The 16,116-nt window shown below is 43.1% G+C and overlaps 1 protein-coding gene across 1 annotated transcript in view; it reads right to left on the reverse strand.

Moving 5' to 3' along the window:
• Positions 1-15,803, reverse strand: part of WDR70 (WD repeat domain 70) — a 146,930-nt gene extending 131,127 nt beyond the window's left edge. Inside the window, exons 1-5 of the mRNA XM_069880104.1 lie at positions 15,750-15,803; positions 15,606-15,668; positions 13,695-13,778; positions 9,451-9,565; positions 5,194-5,392 (exon numbers count right to left, since the gene is read on the reverse strand). Coding sequence (XP_069736205.1) covers positions 5,194-5,392; positions 9,451-9,565; positions 13,695-13,778; positions 15,606-15,668; positions 15,750-15,771 — 483 coding nt within the window. The 5' untranslated portion in view covers positions 15,772-15,803. The remainder of the gene's footprint in view (positions 1-5,193; positions 5,393-9,450; positions 9,566-13,694; positions 13,779-15,605; positions 15,669-15,749) is intronic.
• Positions 15,804-16,116: the final 313 nt, after the last annotated feature.

Raw genomic sequence — 16,116 nt, forward strand, 5'->3', positions numbered from 1 at the left:
AACAAAATAGACAATCTCACAGTACATCTGGAAATAAAACGAAAGGATTATTCAGTGGAGCTTTCTGTTTCTTCCTCTGAGTTCTGCCCCCATGTGTACCAACCACAGACTGACATAAAAGCAAGAAAAAGGAGTCACAGAGTTCTCATAACAGCAACACCTGCCTTCCTTGGGGCTCACAGGATCATACTGTGATCACCAATCGATCAACAGGAAATCAGGAAAGCACAGCTGCTTCCTGATTCCCTTCACAGGAAAGAAAATAACTGAGTCCATGAGAAGCAGTGAGGGGAGGATCTAGACCCTAAAGGCCTCTGGCATCCACACTGACACAAAATCTTCCCAGTTATAAATTAACTGTTTAGACTGAAAACCCACAAGTCTCATATTTCTGCTGCTCTGCTTATTCTCAACCAAATCTATTCTAGACTGTTTTGTAACTATTGTCTAAGTTCAGACGAACCTAAACCACACCAGTCTGCAAGTTACCTTTCTGTCTGAAACTTTTCATTTGAGTCTTTTAACTCTGGTTTCCAGTAACTCTGTTATCGAGAAAGTTGTAGTGTTATCCAAATACATACAAATAAAAAAATTAATAACACTACCTTGCTAGAAATTAAAAGAGTCAACCACCAAACAAAGCAACTACTCAGAAAGCCAGGTTGAAGTAATATCAGCTGTTTCTGGATATTATTTTCCCTTTGGCATTCTAGAGAACTTTACAGAACTAATGCAAGAGTTTTACTAAACAAGATATCCACTGACGTTTGGAAAGAGATAAGGAAATTAAATTATATTCACTGCTCAGAATCCATAAATCTGACAGGCATACAAACAATTACATAAGAACTGGGGGTAGGGGAGAAGGCATCTAATTGGCTTATGACAGAATTCAAGTTAAATTAACAATCCAGCTGTTTTGGAAAAAAAAGTATTTCTATGTACATCAGACTGCATTTTTGAGATTTCAGTGCACAAAGCCCTACTAGGGTGCAGCCATCTTTGACAGAGCACAACAGAATATAGGTACACAGCACACCACAGCACAAAGGAATTAAAAAGAAATAGGTATTTTCTGCTATATTGATGATAACCCCCTCTTCTTTTTATAAGCTACTTCTGCCTCTAAAAGCCTCACCCTGTTCTGTAGAGCATACATGCCGCCTCCAAAAATATACACATTTTACCACTTCAGAGACATTATGCAACTTCCTGCAATTTCTCAATTATTAAATAATACTGTTCTCCCACACTGCTATGCTCATGAGCGCTCAGCACAAAGTTTCAAAAGCTCCTTTATTTCATAAATACAAAAAAAATGTAGGAATGTGCCACAGCTTGGCACTAATCTATAGTTTGAACAGGATTACCTTTAGGAATCAACACAGCACTTGCTACTGCGGTAATACAGAATATATACCATAAACTGGAACAGTAGTATTTATAGGGATCTTGATTTATATGAACCTCATAAAACTACTCAACTAAAACTACTCAAGAGATGTCAAAGGATGCCATCCTTCCACTGATGATGCAATAAAACAGATGTTGAATACTTAGTGAATTTCCATCACAGCTTACTTGACCAATGTGGTGAAATTTCTTTGACACAACCAACCAATTTTGCTAATTCAGTATAAGTATGCAAGACCATTGCCAACACATCTAATTGAAAAGCAGATACATATTTGACTTCAGAATGGAATTACAGGAGGCTGAATATATAATGGTTTTTGCTAACCAAAGAAAGTGACCTCTCTAACAGACCACGGAACCAGAGGAAAAGTTTTCCCAAATTTTAATCCAGACTTGCAACAAAATTATGGTCAAACCACATGCTACTTGTATTAATTCTCATTTGCAAAAGAAAACCAAAGCAATTACTGGCATAACTAAGAAGAAAACCTTAGTGGTGGTTCATCCTGTATACCTATTCAGGTATTCTAATAAGCGTGGGGTTTAAGCAACATTTGCCATGATTTTCCTGTACATGCAAAATCTCTTTATTATTAGGAAAAATTCCATTTAGAATCAACTTAATTCTTTAACACTGTGAAAAGAAGGCATTCCAGAGAATTATAACTTCCTTTTTTTTTTTAATCCCATAAGACAACTGCTACCAATACTTCTGGTGTTTTCAAATCTGTTGTTTAAGAAAATAAATAAGGACATAACATAGAAACAAAGCAATAAACAATGAAGTCTGCACAGAAAAGGTAAGGATGAACAGCTACAAGAGACTTCTGATGCAAAGTTTTACGAAATACTTCAATGAAACATTAGTAGACATGAGGCTTAACCTTGGGTTGAGTTACCAGGATATAACATGATTTCAAGTTTACACTGTTGCGTTTTACTGTCGTATATACTGAAATCCTTAGAAAATCTTGGAGAACTTTTACTCTCCCAAAGATTAAAGATACGTAGCAGGACTTGACTCCCAAGCCTCCTTGTTTCTCCGTGTGGCGTCAATTATAGAGTGCCATAAAGCAGTTACAAGCTTCAGAAGTGCTGACAACAGAGCAAAAGATTATTTCTCTTCCCAGGAAAAACCAGAGACAGCTAGGGAGAGCTATCATGTAGAAGGGCATCCCAGGGAGACCCCAAAGAAAGAACAGCACACCTGTGCATGCATGTTTTGAGATTTACCACTTCCTAGCACATACATGCACAAAGTTCACAGCTATTAATAGACACCTGTGAAAGTTGCTCTTCTTTGTTCACGTTTTTTTTCCAACATTATGTTTATCTGGGTTTACCACAACCTGTGTACACACTATCACTCTGGATGATACTGAAACAGGTTTAGAAGTATTTAGAGACAAAACTGAGCAAGATCAAATACCTCCTTCAGCATCAACAAACCTAAATACTTCTCAGGACAGGAACTATTATTCTGATTATCTCTTGGAAAGATTCATGTTTGATAAAATTTCTTGACAAAACATTGTATTTTAAGATTTTACTACGAGTAGAAAATACATGAGCAAGCAGACTTGAGGCAGGAGAAGAGATGAAAATTGGCAGAGAAGAAGAAGTGACTTCAGGTTTAACAAGGCCAAATGCTGGGTCCTGCACTTGGGGCACAACAACCCTGTGCAGAGCTACAGACTAGAAGTCTGTCTAGAAAGTTGCCTGGAGGAGAGGGACCTGGGGGTGTTGGTTGACAGCGACTGAACATGAGCTAGCAGTGGCCCAGGTGGCCAAGAAGGCCAATGGCATCTTGGCTTGTATCAGAAACGGCGTGACCAGCAGGTCCAGGGAGGTTATTCTCCCTCTGTACTCGGCACTGGTGAGACCGCTGCTCGAACACTGTGTTCAGTTCTGGGCCCCTCACCACAAGGAGGATCTTCAGGCTCTGGAGCGAGTCCAGAGAAGAGCAACAAAGCTGGTGAAGGGGCAGGAGAACAAGTCTTATCAGGAACGGCTGAGAGAGCTGGGGTTGTTTAGCCTGGAGAAGAGGAGGCTGAGGGGAGACCTCATTGCTCTCTACAACTACCTGAAAGGAGGTTGTAGAGAGGAGGGTGCTGGACTCTTCTCCCAAGTGACAGGGGACAGGACAAGAGGGAATGGCCTCAAGCTCCACCAGGGGAGGTTTAGGCTAGACATTAGGAAAAAGTTCTTCACAGAAAGGGTCATTGGGCACTGGAACAGGCTGCCCAGGGAGGTGGTTGAGTCACCTTCCCTGGAGGTGTTTAAGGCACGGGTGGACGAGGTGCTAAGGGGCATGGTTTAGTGTTTGATAGGAATGGTTGGACTCGATGATCTGGTGGGTCTCTTCCAACCTGGTTATTCCATGATTCTATGAATATGACACAATCCAGAGCAACTGAAATCTGCTGAGTCTAAGGCACCCTCAGGAATATTGACTCAGTCCATAGTACTAAAAGATAACAGTATCCCTGATACAGATCAATAGTAAGTCATAAATTAAGGACTTTTTAAATTAATAATAATCATTAATCGATAGTAAGTCATAAATTAAAGACTTTCTTAAGGAAAGAAATTTGTGGATTTATCCACAGTTGGGTCCCTAAGGCAGAATCACCATGTGTGGGGTACAGATGAGATCACAGGAAATATGGTGATAAAATGTACAGCTTAATAGTTAAAAAAAATCATAGGCAACAGTAAATCAAGCATATCAGAACTAAGGCATAAGAATTTCCCATCACTTAACCGCTAGGAAAGAAAAGCCCAAAAACTGTGATCATACAAGACTAGGCTCACCCTAAAAATCAGTAACATCACTGCTTAAGAAGTTCCTCTTGCACATTTTAAGTAACTAGTATAAACTTCGGTTTCAAAGTTCATAATGTGCAAGGTAAAAGGTTCAATAGGAGACAAACAAACTGAACACCTGGTCAAAACTGAGGAGGAATTGACAAGAAACTCTTGATACACCTAGGAATTCAGGTTTTAGAATTAGTTTTATATTTGTGTAAGAGGACATACAGGGTGTTTTCTGCATCAAATGGTTCAAAACAGCATAAATAAGGCTATTTTTACAGGACTGACACCACTGTTGCTACAAAACAACATAGAAACCATCATACAAACACACTGCCACAAAATACTGAATACAGGGAGTTTTGGAAAATGAACATCAAACCATTAAACTTTTAAATAAATAGGTAGAGTTTTGTCAATTGAGTATCTGTGATACCCAGGTTAGGTTGTTAGGGCTTTTCTCACTTTTAACACAGATAGAGTGGATATAGACTGGCCTATATAACAAAATGGTCTGGCACTTATCTACATTTGGAAAAAAACAGACCAAAGCAAGCAAACAGAAGCCCTCAGCTGATACAGCTCCTTTTCTCTGAACAGTTTTGGCACAACTGCCAAATAAGAAATCCTACACAGGCATTGGGAAATAAACTATGTAGAATATTTATATAAAATATTCTCTATATAGTTCTGTCATAATGTGAAAACAAAAAAAGAGTAAACAATACATAGTAATTGCTGATTAATTTCCCTTGAGATTCACAGGCATACATTTTTTTAAATCCTCATATTTTTAAATTAAAACAATTATTTGCATTTGTTGAATAATCATAAGAGAAAACACAAAAAAAACCTGCATTTCAACCTGCATGCTGTCATGCTTCAATCATGAAGGAAAAAGCACAGTTAAAAATTCGAGTCTACTTAAAGTTTTAAAACACTGAAACAGAACAAAATACTTACATTATCTTCCTCCTCTGCATCATCATTGTCATTATCATCATCACTATCCTTGAACCCAGGTGGAAGCGGTGGCCCAATGAATTCATCATCATCATCATCATCTTCCTCAGCTGGACCTTGAGCAGATGTCTGGGATAGCACAGAAGGACCAGTTACTTCTTCATCAGAGCTGTCTTCACTTTCACTGCTGGCTGTCTCTCTACATGGAGAAATTTAAGAACTAACATTTCAAAAACACTGGCATTTCCATAGGAATTTTCAGATAAACGACATTAAGCAGTGTTGTAAACTTATAAACACTAAAATTAGCAGCAAAAATGTAAACTAATTTGCACTAACAAAGTATAGGCACACCATCATCTTGAATGCATAAACAAAGCCATAAAAAATACTGGCAGACAGTTGAAAAAAATGGACAAAATAAAACAAAGATGGATGGCAAAAAAACCCAGTACCATGTTACTACCACGGATTTCAGTATTGCTTAGAAACCAACAGAATATATTGTTAGAGAGCATATTCAAGACTCTGCTTCAAGTTGCAGCTTGTGCAGATGGTAAAACTCAAAACAGTGAACATCCAGGCCCACAATCAATCAGAGCAAGAGCACAAAGCATGGCACATGCTTTACAATGCCCGTAAAGGATAAAAGGGAATCCGGCACTTTCAATTAAATATTTGATACTGTTACAAATCTAGATCCTAAGAGTTACATTAAATTATCATTTTCCTGTTGTCCAAACCAGTTGTGTGAACACATTATTTTTGGCATATGAAAATTTCTGAAAGTAGAGATGCTTAATTCACATTCATTCAGTACAAACGTGCTCCCTCTGCTGTTAGTTATCAAGAAGGCTGTATTCCAACTAAATACTGCCTTTTGACTAGACACAGTGTATAGTTACAGTGACATCTTGCAGTGGAAACTGGATGTTCCTTTCAGATTCAGTAACAAACTGAAATTGCAAGACTTTTTTGGTGAGTTTTTAAGCAACCAAACTGCAAAAAACAGTTTAACATAGACAATAAAAAAGAAGACCACAGAGGTATTGTTTGGTTTTTTTTCAATTTAGGTTATCACTTAAAAGCTATAATAAAAACACACAAGTTTAAGAACAGAACACAAGATTGTGGAAATATGTTCTAAACTATGTAATTGTGTCAGAGAACGAAGCCCAGCTCTGTTCCCCAAATCAGCTGTATACCAAACAGGTAGTAAGTTACAGAGCAAAATACTTGTATTGGACAAGCAATTGAAATTCTGTTTTAGGAAAAAATTAAAACAAGCTAAAATCAACATGAATTCAGTCCGCAGGTGCTACAGTGACAAGAAGGGTTTGCACGCCTGAAGGCTTATCTAATTTTTCCAACTTTATTTACTAACCTCTACATACAAACTTTCTTTTGCATAGTGATGAGAGACATTTAAAGACCCAGATGAGGATCCCTGCAATATGATTATCTAATAAATCTAAATCAAATAAAAAGAGCTTCTCTTACTCTACAACAATGGGACAAACAATATCCTTTTACCAAAAGGAAGCTTTTCCAGCATGTGAGGAATGGGTTAGGACCTTTGAAGTTCTTCAACTTAAGTATCCCCAAACCTAACAACTTTACAATACCATGTGCAAAAGAGCCATCAATATGTATTCCCAGACTAGCAAACTACCCATCTTTTCCCCAATAGCCAAGCTATTTAAATAGTTTTGGAACAGAACCAAATATACACTGTTGCTGCCAGTGAAAGTAACGTATACAACACAATGACTCAATGAGTCCTTTCCTGTCCTGGAGTGCCAGACTGTCAGAACTTCCTGTAGACACCCAAGATCCATACCTAGCTTCCTTCACAATTATCTAGCCTTATCATTCACTCCTTTTCTAGAAAGGATAAACTGATCAAATCCAGCACTTCAGTATTTTGAGGAGCAGTGTAATTACCCCACATATAAAATAGCCAGAACTGTACTGCTATTTTTCACCATACTCAAAACATGTTAGGAACAGACAAGGGCTGCAGCTACAGCTACTGATAATCTCTGTCCTGACTGGAATAAAGTCAAACATAAGAACAACCCTGTGCAGCCAGACCAAAGCTCATCGACCCTTCTGACAGCAACTGGGAGTAGTGCTGACAGAAAGGACAGAACAAGTGGCTCTTCCTTCAGGCTTCAGCCTTACAGTCTTAATCTATCAAAGGCTGCAAAGAAAAATGAACCAGTTTGCCAGCCCCTTTCCCAAGATTCAGACAAGTGTAAGGAATTGGGTTTTTTGCTTTCCCTCATTATGTCCTCAGCAACTGAAACAAGCTATAAGAGGAAAAAGAAGAAATCTGCATTAGAGCACAGATGGCACACAGACAGGGGAAATAACAAAAAACTGAGAGCTGGGCAACTATGCGGGCATATCCCCACCATGTGTTCACTCTCTTCACATCTCCAATCTATTTCCTCAGGTTTTTTTTCTTTTTAAATGTTATAGATACTTTCATTACACAAAACATAACTTTTATTATTATACTTTTATGCAAAAGTGTGTAAGTACTATAACCATTGTAAACATTTCGCTATAGCAAAGTAGCTCAAAAGCAAAAAGATTCAGTAGTTGTTCTTCACACCTTTTTGGAGTGACCAACCCCTTTTAACAATTAAAAAAATAGTATGAGGGCTACTATGACATATGAAAGTATTTGGAATTTTTTTAAAAAAGTAATAGTCAGGAAAGTGTTGCTGTTTTTAGAGAACGGAACAAGCTATATATATATCGGATAAGTTTATAGTAACTAGAATCTACATTGTAAAAAGAACTACTGAATCATATGTTTCAGATTTAAATTAAGATTGTTTCTCTGAATTCAGGTTGAGTTACAATGGCATGTCTCCTTCACTCATCTCCTGGTTTCAGCACTAAGTACTAAGCTACATATAAAATTTCACATGGAAAAATAAAACTTCCAGTAGAGCTTTTCACATCATGCTGTCCCTTCTCAGTGCTCAGTAAAACCAAAAAAAGAAAAACCGAGAAAATTTAATATAAGCAGAATACCAGTGAGTTACCAAAGCCTACCTAATAACTCAGAATAGTGAAAGGTATTTGCTATCTTCCTTTATACAAAGTCCCTGGAGTTCTATTCTGTCAAGTCCATCAGCAAAATGAGATGGTTAAGGAAAAGTTCTATATTACATGACTGCTTTCCACCTTACCACTTGTTTTAACCTATTCTTTATACTGCAGTCACCTATATACAGTACAGTTCATGCTACATTTAGATTCTTGCAATCCTTCAGTATTTCATCAGAAAGGAAACCAAGATCACAAAGAGTAAAAAGGAGCACAGAGTATTTTTTCTCTGGTGTGCAAGACATAACACAGAATCTATAGGGCAGTACATTGCGCAGTCAGTTATTTCAGTGAGAGTGCATGGCTCATTAGAATTTCCCACAGAGCAGCAAGCAAAAACTGAATTTCCTAATATAAACTTGTTCACAGTCTGAAACACTACAAGTTGAAAAACCTGCCATATATAGGCTCAGTCAGACCATAAGATACATACATAAAGATCTGCTAGAGTCTTGTGTGGGTTATGAGACTACCATGGACACAAAAACCTACAAACGGTGTGCTGATCTCCACAATCCCTGCCATGCAATGGAGTTCTATGGCTGCCATTCCCTTCACTTGCTTTTGATTTCCCAGCCTTCCAGAACTCAAATAGTCAACGCAGTAGCAGTTATTTGTCAAAAATAAACAAATATTAGCAAATTGAAAAGTAAATTTCAGACTGAAGTCAAAACAAAATACTTTCTCTCCCTCACTGCTACACAATACAATGTGCATACAGAGCCTCTCCACATACTTTGCTTTCTTTTTCAGCGGGCATGAGTAAGTATATTCTATCTACAGGTGGGAACAATGGCTGCTAATTAAGTAAGCACATGTAGTCACTGCATTTGCCTTAGTATTTTAAAAAAAAATCCACAAACACTATTTTATTTAAAAAAAAAAAGTAGCCAAACAAGATGAGGAAGGAGACTGCAAAATTAATATACATAATAGAAGTATTTACAAATATTGACACACCTTTAAAAAAGCTTAGATTAAAAAAAAAAACAATTGGTATTTCCACTGGAATACTTACAATAACATAGACACGTTCTCAGAAGTTAAATTACATGCATGGTCTCAAAAAAAAACCCAAACCCGGTGTCAGATTAAAAATGCTGCTACATGGAATCTCCTACCATATCTAAGTACCTTTGGGTTAATGTGGACCTGGCTGCTGTTGCACTGGATGCTGAAGTTGATGAAGCAGGACACGCACTTCTAAATTCTTTTTCAGCCTGGGCTTCCTTCTCTCTTTCACGAGCCTCTGAATAAGGAGAGCACATAAACAACAAATAATCAACAGTCAGAAAATCATAACATTAGAAGTTTGCCGAGGACAGTAAAACTATTTTCTTCATTTTCAGACCTCTGTGAAATATATGAAAAGGCAATAGCAAATATGGGATTTCACTTGAACATGGATTACTTTTCCATGTAAATTAAATTTCCATTGCAACTGCAATGATCCCTTAGAAAAATAAAATGCCACAAGGAAAATGTAAACATCTTCCAGATTTTAATTTGCACATACTATCAAACATAAGCTGATCATATAAGAATGGTGATATTTCAGGATTTTTCAACAGTATCTAAAACAGCATGATTACATCTGAAAGTTCCTGTAGTTTTCATAGAATAGGACACTGCATTAGTACATAAGTATAAAGAGGTGTAAATAAGTGCCCATTTGTAAAAAAGGGTAGAAAAGATGACCCTGGGAACAAGCAACCTGTCAGCCTCACCTCTGTGCCTGGGAAGATCATGGAACAGATCCTCCTAGAAGCTCTGCTAAAGCACATGGAGGGCATGGAGGTGATTAATGGCAGCCAGCACAGCTTCACCAGGGGCAAATCCTGGATGACCAACTTAGTGGATTTCTATGATGGGGTATCAGTGGACACAGAAAAAGCAGTGGATATAATCCATCTGGACCTCTATAAAGCTTCTGACACAGTCCCCGCAACATCCTTCTCTCTAAATTGGAGAGAATGAATTGATAGATAGACTGTTCAGTGGATAAGTCATCGGTTAGATGGTCACATTCACATAGTAGTGGTCAATGGCTCCATGTCCAGAAGAAGATTCATGACAAGCAGTGTCCTGCAGGGGTCAATACTGTTTAATATTTTCATCAATCATACCTACAGTGAGATCAAGTGCACCTTCAGCAAGTCTGCAGATGATGCCAAGCTAAATGGTGCAGTCATCACACCAAGAGGATCGGATGTAATCCAAAGGACCTGAACAAGCAGGTCTGTGAGAACCTCATGAGGTTAAAATAACATGAAGTCCTACATCTGGGTTGGGGCAATTCACGTTTTCAATAGAGGATGGGGGATGATGTGATTGAGAGCAGCCCTGCAGAGAAGGACTTGGGGGAGCTGATTCATGAGAAGTCTGACATGAGCCAGCAATGTGCGCTCGCAGCCCAGGAGGTCAACTGTATCCTGAGCTACATCAAAAGAAATGTGGCCAGCAGGTCAAGGAAGGTGGTTCTTCCCCTCTACTCCACTCTCCTGAGACCTCGCATGGAATAGTGTGTACAGTTCTGGAATCCCCAACATAAGGTTATGGAACTATTGGAACGGGTCCAGAGGAGGGCTACAAAGACAATCAGAGGGCTGGAGCAACTCTGCTATGATGACCAGCTAAGAGACTTGGGCCTGTTCAGCCTGAAGAATAGAAAGCTCCAAAGAGACCTCAGAGCAGACTTCCACTACATTAAGGGAGCTACAAGAAAGATGAGAAGGGACTTTTTACAAGGGCATGGAATGATAGAATGAGGAAGAATGGCTTTGAATTGGAGCGGGAAGATTTAGATTAGACATTAGGAAGAAATTCTCCACAAAAAAATGTGGAAAGGCACTGGCACAGGTTGCCAGTGGTGAGGCGCTGGCCCAGGTTGCCCAGGGAAGCTGTGGATGCCCCATCCCTGGAGGTGTTCAAGTCCAGGTTGGATGGGGCCTTGGGCAGCCTGGTCTGGTGGGAGCTGCTCCTGCCCATGGCAAGGGGGTTGTAACTGGATGATCTCTAAGGTCCCTTCCAACTGAACTATTCTATGATTCTGTGAAGTGAATTCTAAATATGATTTATGGCAAATGATTTAAAAGACTTGTTTGTGTTAAGAGTTTACTCCCACTTCACTTCCTGAAAAAGAATTACTGTGGAATAGCACAACAAAATCAAAGTGACGGGAACTGCCTTCTCCAAAACAAAGAAGAAGGGTGGGATTATGACAAAATAACAGATACAGCTACTGTATTTCTAGATGTTCTCAAATAACCCCAATTAAGCAGAGAACAGTTACTTTCTTTCCAAACAAGAAACATCAGTTCCTTTTTTCGCTCACTGCTTGTTAACACTGTGTGGGTCGCAGAGGAGACATTTCTGAAAGTTATCATAGGTGTTCCGAAAAGCTAAAAGTCAACAGTGTATCTTAAGAAATCTGAAAATAAAATGTTCACATTATCCCACCCCCACAAGTTGTAAAACGCACAGCTTTTTGATCATTATATTCTTAATACCAAAATTTGTTTCAAAGTTAAACGGATGAATTACACACAAAGTTCTGTTACTTTCAGTAAAATTACCAGCTTTATAAAAAACAAACCACATTGTGCTTCCATTATGAGTAAGGGCCCTAAAACCTGGGGAGCAGGGAAGAGAACACAATCAAGATGCCTTGACTGAGATATATTATGTTGTTGTACTCGCCTACCAGACTGCTCTCCTAAACTAAAGCATGGTGAAAGCAAAAGATCTCTCATTAGAACTGATAGCTCAACCTGAACCAGTATTAGACACAAAAAGGTCTCCAACCTGGAAACACACTGTTTTGTCTACATTCAGCCAACACAAAAAAAATGGTCCATATCAAGTTTTAAAATCCCTTGTATATTTGAACTTCAAAGTGTCCTAAAGTCCACAAAGTCCAACTTTGTTATTACCTCATTTCTTCATACACAATTGCTTTCTTTGTCATAAGGCGCTTTAAATCTACTCTAAGTTCATAGAATCACAGAATGCTTAGGATGTGAAGGGACCTTAAGATCACCTGGTTCCAAACCCCCACAGGCAGGGACTCCTTCCACAGGATCAGGTTGCTTAAAGCCTTGTCCAAACTGGTCTTGAACACCTCTAGGGATGGGGCTTCTACAACTTCTCCAGGCAACCTGTTCCAGTGGCTCCCATACGATCACAGTAAAACATTTCTTCCTAATATCTGATCTATATCTCCTCTCTTTCAGCTTAAAACTCTTACCCCTCAGGTTATCACTGCACTCCCTGATAAAGAATCTCTTCCTAGATTTCCTGTAGGCCCCCTTTAAGTACTTAACTGTAAGGGTTTAGCGAGCAGATTAAGCGTAATCTAGCAGGACAGAAGCTGCTCAACCATGATGGCATCACATGAAAAAAGCCAAACCCATACCAAAACCCACACATTCTGCACAAACTGTCCAAGCAAAAGCAGAAAGCATGGATATTAGGGTTGGCAAAGGGATTTCTAGAACACACACAAGCGTGTTTCCCAACACCCTTCTTCGGAATGGTGCTTGATGGTTATGGCCAGCGAAGGATACAGCTTTCGCCACCTCCTGCTCTCAAACCAACACCTTGAAAACCCAGCACAACAACAAATTTGTGGGCTCCTACATAACCTGCTATTTGGTATAAGACAAACATTTCTTCTTTGTTACTCGGTTCTCTCTAGCTTAAAGCTGTCTGTACCACCTTCCCTTCCAAAATAAATACAGAGCTAAGTAAAAGTAAAAAGGAAATAGCCTTGTGTTCAGCTTAACCAGTTCCTGTATTTGTAAGCTATGTCTTACAGGAACTTTGAGCATGCTCACTGCTTTTACACACTCAGGCTGCTTACATAAATAACTTTACTATTTACCAAGCCCCAAGCTGTTTAGGACTGTCTCACTTTAACAAAACTGCCCTTGTTTTCTATTCACTATACAGGCAGTCTCAGACATCTGAAACATTCATTATCCCACAACACAGCAACAAAACACGTTTCATAGAATCATATAATCGGTAAGGTTGGAAAAGACCTCTAAGATCATCCAGTCCAGCCATCAAGACACCACCACTGTGCCTTGTAAACCACATCCTGAAGCACCACCTCTGCACGTATTGTGATCTCTGCCAGGGATGGTGACTTTACCACCTTCATGGACAGCCTGTTCCAGTGCATACCCACTCTTTCAGTACAGAAGTTTTTCCTACTATCCAATCTAAACATCCCCTGGAGCAACATGAGGCTATTTTCTCTCGTCCTATCAGTTGTTACTCGGGTGAAGGGACCAGCACCCACCTCACTCCAACCTCCTTTTAGGTTAAAGAGCAAGTTTCCAAACACAGTAGCCAACTCCAGCCACATTTCTTACCCAAGACCTTCCTGCTCCTCTCCACAGCTGTCCTCCTCGTCTGCTCAAACATAGCTTCGAGGTCAAACGTCCGAGCTTTCTTCCCTGAAAATGAAGGAGGAAAGAGACTGGTAAACAGGCTTACACTGGTCACAGGCACTGAAGCAGCCTCAGGGGGCAACAGGCCTGATGCTCTGTTGCCCTCAAGCCCAGTCGGCAGCCTCCCCAGTGCTGCCTACCCAGAACCACCAGCCACTCCAGTGCCTGGCACCCCCTGCCACCAACGCCCATCCTCCATGGCAGCCCTCACCACCACCCCCTGTGCTCCCAGCCCTGCACCTGGCACCCCAACAACCTGCACCCCCTGCCACCTGCACCCCCATGCCCTGTGCCTGGCACCCACCACCACCCGCGGTGCCCCCCAGCCCGCACACAGCATCCCCCGCCAATGCGCCCCCAGCCCTGCATCTGGCACCCTCTGCTCAGCAGTCCCCGCAACTGCACCCACACCCTGCACCCTCAGCCCTGCACCTGGCACCCCTACTCCCTGCAACCCCATCATCCTCCACCACCACTCCCTGCATTCCAAGCCCTGTGTATTGCATCCCCACCCCCTGCCCTGCACCCAGGATTCCCCACTAACTGCCCCCCATGTCTCCAGCTCTGCACCTGACACCCCCTGCCACTGCACCCCAGTCCAGCATTCCCCAACAATCACCAATCATGCCCCCCAGCCCTGTGCCCAGCATTCTCCTTGCCCCACTCCTCTGACCAGGCACTCACTACCCCCTGCACTGCCCCCTATGCCCCCAGCCCTTCATCCAGCACCCCTGCCCCTGTGACTCCTGCTACCTTCGCCCCTCACCCTACACCCCTCACCATCATCCCCGAGCCCTGTGCCCAGCACCCCCCACTCCACCGCCCGTGCTCACAGCCCAGCACCCAGCACCCCTACCAACACCACCCATGCCCCCAGCCCAGTGCCCTGCACCCCTGTCCCCCCTATATCCCCTGCCACCTGCACCCCTCATCCTGCAATCGGCACCCACCGCTCCCTGCACCCCTCACCCTCTGCCACCCCTTGTGCCCCCCGGCCCAGCACCCACCGCCCCATGACCCCCAGCACTGTGCCCTCCACCCCCATCCCCTCGTGCCCCCCAGCCTTGTGCCCAGCACTCACCACCATCTGTGCTCCCTCTGCACCTACTGCCCACCACTCCTTACGCTCCCAGACCCTACACCCTGCACCTTTCATGCCCCCAGTCCTATGCCTCAAACCCCCCTGCAGTCCCAACCCTCCACCCTGAACCCCCAGCCCCACATCCACCACCCACCACCCCTTGCACCCCCAGCCCCTCGGGGCCCCCAGCCCAGCACCCCCAGCCCCTGTGCTACCAATCCTGCACTCCCGGCTCCCGGTGCCCCCCAGCCCAGCACCCACCACCCCAGACAACCCCCAGCCCAGCATCCACTGCACCTACGCTACCAGCCCTGCACCCCCAGCCCGTCATGGCCCCCAGCCGTGCACCCACCACCCACCAATCCCTGTGCTCCCACCCCAGCACCCACCAAACCCCAGCCCTGTGCCCAACACCCACCACCCGCTGTGCTCCCAGCCCTGCACCCTGAACCCCATGACCCCCAGCCCTGCACCCACTGCCCTGCACTCCCCAGCCCAGGACCCACCTCCCCACGACCCCCACACCTGCACCCTGCACCCCCAGCCCCCCACGACCCCCAGCCCTGCACCTACCGCCTTGCAACCCCCAGCCCTGCCCCCCTGCGCCCCTCAACCCTACACCCCCCATCCCAGGACCCACCTCCCCGCGACCCCCAGCCCTGTACCCTGAACCCCATGACTCCCAGCCCTGCAGTCACTGCCCTGCACCCCCAGCGCCCCGCGACCCCCAGCCCGGCACCCCCGGCCCGCACCGAAGCCGGAGAAGCCCATGGTGGCCGCGAGCTCCGGGTCGGGCGCGCCCAGCATCTCCGCGTCTGCAAAGACAGGGGAAAGAAGAAGGCGGGGGTCAGCGGGGGCGGCGGGGGGAGCCCGGCCCGGCCCGGCCCGGCGCTCACCGCCCTCCGCCGCCGGCTCCATGCTGCCGCCGCCCCGGAACCACAACAGCGCGGGGCCCGGGGAGGAGCCGGAGCGGGGCGGGCCGAGGGCCGGAGGGGGGGAGGCTGCGGACAGTAGAGGGCTCCGGGCTGAGCTGAAAAATGTCTTGGTACTGCAGGGCTTAGCACTACTCACAAGCGTGAACAGAGTTTTCTGTATGTGAGAAACGCTCATTTACTGGTGAAGCATGGAAAAGGACAAAGTCTTCGAAGCAAAGGCAACAATATGTTTACTTACAATTCAGCGCTGAATCAGATGCCCTTCTAAAAAAGGCATAACGTCTTACAAAAGCAGTGGGTAAATATAGTAGTTTTAGTCAAAGAACCA

This window comes from Phaenicophaeus curvirostris, chromosome Z, assembly GCF_032191515.1.
Source record: "Phaenicophaeus curvirostris isolate KB17595 chromosome Z, BPBGC_Pcur_1.0, whole genome shotgun sequence".
Lineage (NCBI taxonomy): Eukaryota > Metazoa > Chordata > Aves > Cuculiformes > Cuculidae > Phaenicophaeus > Phaenicophaeus curvirostris.